This window comes from Trachurus trachurus (genome assembly GCF_905171665.1).
Source record: "Trachurus trachurus genome assembly, chromosome: 13".
NCBI classification, from domain to species: domain Eukaryota; kingdom Metazoa; phylum Chordata; class Actinopteri; order Carangiformes; family Carangidae; genus Trachurus; species Trachurus trachurus.
The window spans coordinates 35,555,794-35,565,882 of record NC_139892.1 but is presented as its reverse complement, the minus strand read 5'-3'; the positions used below and the strand labels follow the sequence as shown (position 1 = coordinate 35,565,882).

Genomic DNA, 10,089 nt, shown 5'->3' with positions numbered 1-10,089 from the left:
AAACGGGAAAGATTTGGCAGGACATGAAGCCTGGATAATACTGCTGTGTGGTTTGTGGTTTACAGCAAACTGATCCACCAGGACGCTCTAGGCCAGGTGGTTTTGATCAACTCTCAGGTCAAAGCTGCTGCTGCTGCTGCTGCTTCTGCTCCTTTGTACCGCACCAGACAAAAGAGAAAAAAAAGCGAAATTGGAAGACACAAAATCTTTAAACACATTTTATTTTGTTATCTACTGTATGAAGCAAATAAAATGCCGGGATATCTAGGAACAAATCACATGTGTGTCATGGAAATATAAAAAGTGCAAAACCACACTGTTCCTCCTTATAAAAACAGTTTTAAATAAAGATGAAGAGTATCCCACGGCACATAAGACAAGGTCTGACCCAGCGAGGCTCAATGGTCGTTGTTACACAGCACCGAGTGAAGGGACCGAAGCCGGCTGGCATCATATTAGTACAAAATACAGTACACAATTACAGAAAGAGATGGGGTCACTTGACAACAGCGCTCATGATCCTTTGGTCAGTAAAGCCTTTTTTCTTTTTCTTTTTTAAAGCAGCTCAAGTAAATGAAGAACAATGGGAGCTTGTGCCTCACATCTACTCACACTGCAGGCTGTCCCACTGAACAAAGTCTTACTCTGTATTACAATTATTAAACAGTGAATAAATGCAAAAGCAAAAGATTGTTCTTGTTTTATGTTCACACATTCCTGATAACAATAAAGCTATGAGTCAAAGCATGGTGCAAAAGAGTAATCATGTTAAGACATAAATGTAAATAACTGCTGCAATGAGACTAAACGTTTGAAGCAGACTAAAGAGCTCCATCCCAGCGACACATAATTAAACATTCATACATACATAATGTACATGCCAGAGTAGTAGCTGAATGATCTCTTATTCTAAAGGAAACACTGCTTTCTTGTGGTTTTTAAACATCCATTTCTTTGATTGTCTTCAGCATACTGTTCTTCAGAGCAGCGCCTGCTCTTCATACATCACAAGTTCTGCAGGATTGAAAATGCTGAGGAGACTGAACTGCATAGCAACAAGAATCAGCAAAGTTACAGAGAGCAGATGGGTTGGCCGGAGCCCCGCTTCCCGCTGCTTTATACCCAGCAGGCCTAAAAATAGCAGCGGAGAAGACCGAGAGCCAAAGAAACGATGCCGAGGACGTTGCCGCGGCCCCTTGTACGAGTCACAGAGGAGATCTGCACATCGAGGTGTGACAGCGCGGGCCGTAACACGACGGACAGATCAACTCGCTTTAGGATTAAAACCGAAAAAGGGAAATCATTCATTAGGTCACATCTGCAGCCAATGGTTCAAACAGTCTTTCGCACAACAGTACAAGCATTTTGCCAAAACAACACACATACACAACTGAACACACACACACACACACACTCACATCACACTGCAATATATGCTGACACAAACACACACTTCTCTTTAACTAGGCTGTTACAATATGGGGAGTTAAAGCTGATTAACTTGACCACATTAATGACTAAAGGCACTATCAGTAACATACGTCTCATCAGAACGTGTACAAAACTCTGGGTCGGTGGGTTTGTATAAAAACAGATGTTAAAAGTCAAGTCAGTAAAAAAAAAAACATCTTTGCACATTGTCTAATGTTGGTTTGTTTGCATATAAAATGTACATTCTCCATCATGCAGTAGCACCATAGTTTCTTGAGGTCACGCTGGATCTCAAGAGATCCTCTACTTCCTCCTCCCGCAGTATTTGCCCTGGCATCCTGCGGCTCCACCTGCAGCACAGACCACCACAGTTACAGTACAGCTCAGTCGCTACAGCGCGGCATCATCAGGATTATAAATATATATATATATATATTTATCATAAACAAAAATACAAAGTCTGTGACTCTGTTACCTCTGTAGACTCCTCCTCCTGCTGAACTACCGAGGAAGCCCTTCATTGCATACTTGGCTGCTTTGGCTGCAGAAGAACAGAAAAAAAACATTAGCTACTGACTTTGACCCAAAAAAAAGCTCATCTGGTGAAGAAATGTTTAAAGGGATAGTTCAACATTTTGGTAAATTGGCCCATTGCCATAATCCCCCAAGTAGGTCCGTTACCTTTAATTGTCGGTGCAAGCTATTTTTAGAACGGCGGAGCAGAGCCGTGAGCTGCTCAGAGCTACGCTACGGAGGCTCATGGGATTTCTTGGTTTCCCTCATCAAACTCATCAAATACACAATCCAACAACTCCAAAACACTCTGGTGGACAAGTTGTGACCTGCACATTCACCACGCTATGAGATAATAACACAACGTTACCAGACAGAGTTGTTTTAGAGGGAAATTCATTCAAAACCACTGATGCGCGTTCCCATCGGGGCCAGTTTTTCGGCAAGAAGTCTCTGCATTTAACTCGAGAGTCCACCAGAGCGTTTTGGAGTTGTTGGATTGTGTATTTGATGAGTTTGATGAGGGAAACCAAGAAATCCCATTAGCCTCCGTAGCATAGCTCTGAGCAGCTCGCGACTCTGCTCCGCCGTTCTAAAAATATCTTGCACCAACAATTAAAGGTAATGAACCTACTGCTAAAACTATAGGGATTATGGCAATGGGCCAATTTGCCAAAATGTTGAACTATCCCTTTAAATGGAGTCTCAGGCGAAAGTATTCTGGAGCCGTAGACGTTTGAAAAAGTCTAATAATCTTTTTGTTTTTTCGCCTCCTTCGATTCAGCTGATCTCTGCAGCTATTTCATCAGTGCCTTTGCGCGTCAGCCTGTGGCACTAATAATATTGTAATATAGTAATATTGTTGGTGCATATTGATGCATGATTACATTAATAATTGAATATCACATTAATGTAAAAAACAACATGCTGACCTGAATTATTGTGCATATGTGTCAATCATACAAATATAAAGGCCTTTTATAAATACATGTAAAGTATATTGAGCTATACAGCTGTTGCAAGAGAACCAGTTCTTGGGAACAGGAAAGATAAACACATGATTTGTAATGAGACAGCAATGTAAAGTTGAGGAGCTGCTAGAAAATGTTAAGCTGAATTATAACACCATGATTCACAACTCGCACTGCTTTTATTACTTTGCATAAATAACAGTGACAGGTTGTTATGCCTGAGGAGTACTGTGGAGTAAGTACAGATTAAAATAGTGCAAACAAGCTAAGTGAGTGAGTCTTGATCAGTTTTTTCTGACTCTCTGTGCTTTTCAGTTGGTGACAGACTGATGCAACATCATCAACACTGACCGACCGCTAGATCATACTCTGTGAAGTTACCTAATAATCTCCTCTCTAAACTGAGCCAGGGTTTTATGTATGCACATCTTCTTCATTTAAAGGCACACTCAGAGGCCATCAGCAACTCCAACACTGTGAGATTAAACCGGTAGAATATAGCCGTGTAAGAAACAAGGCGTGCTTTCCTTGATATAATCCCCCCCCAGAAGTAATCTCAGATGTTCAGGAAAATGCAGATTATCACGCATTCAGCATACTGGTTAGGCTGCGCCATCTGCACCTACAAGCACACACAGTACCAACCCTCACTCCACCCTTCATCCAAATAATCTGACATGTCACTAACCTCTGCCAAAGTAAAGAGCAGAGTTTATGAGAGAAGAGTTGCACAATGAGGCGCAGCATCACTGAAACAATCCATTCATAACGGGTGCATGGGGTTAATGTGAGGAGGTGGGTGTTAGTTAGTTAGTTACCTTGTTGAGGGGTCAGCGGGGCCGGTACGTATCCACCTAGACGACAGCAAAGACAAAGACAAATGAGAGACGTGCTGGTGCCAGCAGACAAATGCTTAGTTGAAACCACTCTGGGTCTGTCACAGCAGGAAGATGCATTTCTTCTGGCCGTGATCCGGTAAGAAGAAAACTGTTGACATTGAAGACGATCACATGGGAGGCACTTTGCTCAGCGCTGAGCCGTCTGATCCAGAGATGACCTCAATGCACTCTAGTAACCAGATTCTGTCTGTATTTTCTCTTTTGCATTACGTAAAATGATACAGACACATTAACTTGGTGGAGAGAAATCAAGTTTTTACCCCGTAAATTTGTAAAAAAATTTGAATAAAGTGAGCTCTTACATAGCCTGCAAAGCCTAATTGTCTCCAGATCGCCTTCTTAAATGGGAAAGAGATTGCATTAAACATCAATATTATTCTAATTTGCTGCGCTGTCTACAGTTATCCAATTAGTCTCTGTAATTAGGTGCACAGAGATGTAAAAAGCAGGTGATTGTCATTCCAACAACTGAATTGCCTCATATGAAATCAACCTCCCATGTGCATTAACAAATCAAAAAAAATATTCTAGGTTAAATTGAAAAGCCTCTAACTATATTCTGATTAAAGAAACAGCAAGAACACAGAGTGTGTGTGTGTGTGTGTGTGTGTGTGTGTAATCAGGATTTCATGTGTATTCATAATTAAATTAATTCAGATCATCCAGGACTTTTCAATTTAACCAGAGATTAATTGTGGTTATAATCTATCTCTCATATGTCAACCTCTACAGTCACAGTGGAGAGGTGCAGAAGCTGCATTGTGTTCAAAGGGAAGGGAGACCAGCATAAAGGGAGGAGAGCGAGAAGGTGAAACGTGAGGGCTAATGAGACATTTTCATCAACAATGTGGAGCTTCCTCAGCCTTTACTGGATGTAAAAGGATGACAATAATAACTGAGGAAGGTGAAACGTCCTATCAACATGCAGCAGATCCTCTCCTCTCCTCTCCTCTCCCTTTTCTTTATGCTCTCAGCTCTACGGGGGTAAAGCAGCGGGTCAGTTCAACCTGTCCTTTCATCTGTCCAGCTGTGTTACCTGGCCGCTGGCAGTGGGACAATAATCCGCCTCCTGATCCAGAGACAAGGATGAAAAGTTAAAGAATCATCTGTGCTCTAAATCCTCGTGTAGGTGGAGGCAGCTCTGGATGCCAGCTAACTTATTGGGTAGGGCTGGGACGATATACTGTATGCTTTTCTCCCGATTCGATTCTTCTACGATTTTTTGGATGGCGATTCGATTTAAATTGCGATTCTACGATATTGCCGATTCTCTCGATTTTTAGTCTTTAGCATTTTTAACATTTATCTGCACACAAATACTGTAGGAGCCTATAAATTAACATACTCCATTATAAAGTGAACTTAAACCCTTTTCAAAACCTGTACTCTCTGTATGTAAAAAAGGCTAACACACAATATTTAAAAAAAAAAATTAAAATTTTTTGGAAAAAAAATCGATTTAAAAATCGTCAAAAAAGATATTGCGATATTTATGTGAATCGATTTTTTTCTCCCACCCCTATTATTGGGGCTGATGTTTGGATTCCAGTTATAGCGGCAAGAAACACAGTGACAAACTACAGTATGAATGTCCTGGAAGTGACGTCAAAACATTTTCAATAACTATGCTGAAATGAGCGCAGCACTCTAGTGAAGCGTTGAACACAGCACTACATTGTCTTTTTAAGTAGACCCCCCCTCCCCACTCACACACACACACACACACACACGCACACACACACAATAGACCACACATCATCCCTCGACTGTGTTCTTCTTCTGCCTCCACCTCCCTATGATAAATGACTCTATTCTGTTGTCTGTGAGGTCCTTTCCACTGATTTATTGCACACCCAATACTCCTCCGAGGTCACCACACACATATACTGTATGTAGTAGTATATACATAAAATAACGTAGTATATACAAAATCCTGATCTGAGAGTGAAAGTTTGAACATCTACTTTAAGTGCACACACATTCGTACACTGTAATAAACAGGATGCAATACTAGTACCTGGGTAGTACTGCTGGGGGTAACCTCCTCCATAAGGAGATCCAGGAGCTACTTGACCCACACCTGGAAAATAATAATAAATATAATAATAATAAAAACAGTTACCATAGAGACTTGGCAAACCGACAGAAAGAAAAATGTTGTACAATAAACTAAATTCAAACTACAGTAAATTTAAAGCAGAAGTAAGTGATATATTTGTGTTAATATAAGTCTTAAATAGTTATATCTTCCGACAGCAATCACTTACATAGAGTGTTTGGACTGAAACACGGGTCTGTCAGTCCCTCTGCTCTGCTCTGAGTCGAGGAGAAAACTTTTCTCGTATCCTACAGTTTTTATCCAATGAGGAGAGAGAACGGCATGAAGGGCTGTGTGTGCAGCCAAGAGACGCCGTGAATGTGGTGACGTAGCGACGAGGACTGTTATGGTGCGTTCAAGGAAACTCGTAACTCGTGTTTTTCCGACCTGTGAAGTCGTACCAGTTCGATCTGGTACGAGTTCACGGGTCAGAAGTTACGAGTGGCCGTTATAGTGACTTTCACAGGTAAAACAGGTCGGAAAAACACGAGTGGGTTGCCTGGAACGCTACAAAGTCGTAAGTTGTGACTTGAAGCTGTAATTTACGTTTTCAAAAGCCTGCCTGGAACGCAGCATTAGCCAAAACGACCGGATCGCTTACTTCTGCTTTAATCCAGATGCAATAAACATCATCAGTCTAATCACGTTGTGTGTGTGTGTAAATTGTGAATGAACACTGCTGTAATTTAGGATGACACAAACAAACAGTGAGTGAATCCAGAGATTTTGACAACTTGACCTAATTTTCATAATTGGAACAAAATAAACTATGTTGGCAAATAAAAGTTATTAAACCATCTGTAGTAGCTTTTCACAGATGGATGTGACTGAGGCCACTGGGAGGAGGATTATAGGGCCACGGGATCTTATGACTGGCTGGTAAAATGTCTGTGGGGCAGCGAGATGAAGCTGCTGCTGCTGTGTGATTACGCTCATCCCTCACTGACGGGCCGAGGACGAGGAGGACAGGCAGGACCAGAGGCGGGAGGACACGTGCCATAATGGACAACTATTGTTTCATTTCTCTAAAAAGATGAAATATTTAACAAACATGCAGCGGTCGTCCACCACACCTGGCTGAAATCCACCGCCGCCGCCAGCACCACCAGCACCTCCAAGATTACCGTAGCCTGCTCAAACAAACAAACAAAAAGCAAATAAAGCAATCGTTGGAGTGTGTATTCTTGTGTGATGTTGTTGTGAGCTCTTCATTGTGACATGTAGCCAGTGGCTGAGCTGCAGTCACAACAGCCACAGCCTCTCCCAGACTTCCCCTGGCAGAGGGTTTTTCTATTTCAGGGCAGGACTCTCCAGGGGGTTTGACTTATCTTCAAACAGTCACACTTTGATGTTGTACACAGTATTACTAACTGTAATCAGCCTCCATTGGGAAATGTTGTGTTGTTGTTATTTGCTCCACTCACACAGTGAGCTCTAACACTGAAAGGATCACTGACATTTTGGTGGAGCTGGAATTTGTAACAAAAATCTTGCCTATATAAAACCATAGGGGCTCATTTTATTTCACCACTGTTAACACAACTCCATAACTTCATTTTATCAGGCATGTTTACGCTGCAAATGATGAATACATACATACAATGAATTTGACTAAATCCATAAAGGAAACAGTTGGGCTAATACTCATTTGTAACTATACAAATAGAAACTGTTAATAGGATTCAATAATGAAAAAATAGTGGTATTAAAAGGAGGCCAGAGGGTGGAAGTTACTTTGAACTGGTGGGCAAAATATCAGTGATAGAAAACCATTAGGGACAATATGGCCTAGAATAATTTATTATAATGTCTCTTTTTTCAGCATTTTCCCTTATGAAAATAATTTGAAATTGATCAAATTAACATAACCTGGACCAGGATAAGTGGCAGGCGATTAATGAATGGATTATGACTCTCAAATCAATCCTACATTTATAAAAGATAGTTTATAGTTAAAGGGATAGTTCAACATTTTGGCAAATTGGCCCATTGCCATAATCGCTATAGTCATAGCAGTAGGTTTGTTACCTTTAATTGTCGGTGCAAGATATTTTTAGAACGGCGGAGCAGAGCCGTGAGCTGCTCAGAGCTACGCTACGGAGGCTCATTATGGGATTTCTTGGTTTCCCTCATCAAACTCATCAAATACACAATCCAACAACTCCACAACGCTCTGGTGGACAAGTTGTGAGCTGCACAATCACCACGCTATGAGATAATAACAGAACGTTACCAGACAGAGTTGTTTTAGAGGGAAATTCATGCAAAACCGCTGATGTGTGTTGCCTTCAGGGACAGTTTTTCATCAAGCAGTCTCTGTATTTACCCTGTATTTACCTCGAAAACGGCTCCATTTCGTAACGTTCCATTATTATCTCATAGCGTGGTGAATGTGCAGCTCACAACTTGTCCACCAGAGCGTTGTGGAGTTTTTGTATTTTGTATTTGATGAGTTTGATGAGGGAAACCAAGAAATTCCTTTAGCCTCCGTAGCGTAGCTCTGAGCAGCTCACGGCTCTGCTCCGCCGTTCAAAAAACAGCTTACACCGACAATTAAAAGTGACGAACCTACTGCTATGACTATAGCGATTATGGCAATGGGCCAATTTGCCAAAATGTTGAACTATCCCTTTAATTATAAACTATCTTTTATAAATGTAGGATTGATTTGAGTGTCATAATCCATTCATTAATCGCCTGCCACTTATCCTGGTCTAGGTTATGTTAATTTGATCAATTTCAAATTATTTTCATAAGGGAAAATGCTGAAAAAAGAGACATTTTGCCCCTAATGGTTTTCTATCACTGATATTTTGCCCACCAGTTCAAACTTCCACCCTCTGGCCTCCTTTTAATACCACTATTTTTTCATTATTGAATCCTATTAACAGTTTCTATTTGTATAGTTACAAATGAGTATTAGCCAAACTGTTTCCTTTATGAATTTAGTCAAATTCATTGTATGTATGGATCACTTGCAGCATAAACATGCCTGATAAAATGAAGTTATGGAGTTGTGTTAACAGTGGTGAAATAAAATGAGCCCCTATGGTTTTATATAGGCAAGATTTTTGTTACAAGTTCCAGCTCTACCAAAATGTCAGTGATCCTTTCAGCGTTAGAGCTCACTGTGTGAGTGGAGAAAATAACAACAACACAACATTTCCCAATGGAGGCTGATTACAGTTAGTAATACTGTGTACAACATCAAAGTGTGACTGTTTGAAGATAAGTCAAATGTTGAACTATCCCTTTAACATGATGGCCAAGCAAGAGAACATATTTTCATATATATAAGATTTAGGATTTTTGTGTATGAAATTTAAGACATTTTAACACCTTGTAAGATCTTAGAGAAAAGGTCAGTTCCTTATAGTTCTTAAACACTGTGTTGCCATTGTTGTAACAGTACCCGGCCTGTTATATTACCTGGTTTTGGTGGTTTAGCTCCAGCACCAGCACCAACACCAGGACCGACACCGACACCAGGACCAGCACCAGCACCTCCCAGTCCAACTGAAGGGGGATATCCGTGCCCACCTGCCAGAAAGAGACAAACATCTGGCTTAGATGAGGTGATCAACAGCTGCTGTGTAGTTGCACTGCTCAGGACTGTTACGCCAGACAAAGAAAACTCAGAAACACTTTAGATAAACTGAAAGACTCGTTCATTTCCGTCATCACAGTATCCATCCAACCGTCTCCTCATTCCTGATCCTGATCCTACGCCCCACACGGAAATTTATCAGCACGATGGCCAATTTCCTGCACAGGAAGCGCAATGCGATGGCATCTCCTGACCAACTGTCACTTTGAGCACTGGGGCAGAACGAACTTGTAGTTGTTTAAAGTTGGGGGAACATTGTGTATTACAGTAATGCTGCCAGTGCCCCCTCTTTTCATACATACCCTGTCCATAACCATGTAGATATGGACTGTATCCCCCTGAATTATGACGACAGAAAGAAGTGGCATTATTATCTATTAAGTTATCTCATCTTCTGCAGTTTTGAATCAGGGACGGGCCCAATGGGAAGAATCGGTCATTTTAAAATCTCCCTGGAAAAGTACAATTTTAAACAAAGGGGAAAATGAATATGCAAAACATATTTATGCTCTTGATTTCCCATATTTCCCTATTACCCAACACATACAGTAGGTGTAGTGTTCTTAGTGT

The 10,089-nt window shown here is 41.0% G+C and overlaps 1 protein-coding gene across 1 annotated transcript in view; it reads right to left on the bottom strand.

Annotated features, from left to right (window-relative positions):
- Positions 1-238: 238 nt before the first annotated feature.
- elna (elastin a) overlaps positions 239-10,089 on the bottom strand; it is a 61,140-nt gene continuing 51,289 nt past the window's right edge. Inside the window, exons 49-55 of the mRNA XM_083984802.1 lie at positions 9,822-9,857; positions 9,342-9,452; positions 6,986-7,042; positions 5,832-5,894; positions 3,734-3,769; positions 1,907-1,972; positions 239-1,781 (exon numbers count right to left, since the gene is read on the bottom strand). Of these exons, the coding sequence (XP_083840928.1) occupies positions 1,735-1,781; positions 1,907-1,972; positions 3,734-3,769; positions 5,832-5,894; positions 6,986-7,042; positions 9,342-9,452; positions 9,822-9,857 (416 nt within the window). The 3' untranslated portion in view covers positions 239-1,734. The remainder of the gene's footprint in view (positions 1,782-1,906; positions 1,973-3,733; positions 3,770-5,831; positions 5,895-6,985; positions 7,043-9,341; positions 9,453-9,821; positions 9,858-10,089) is intronic.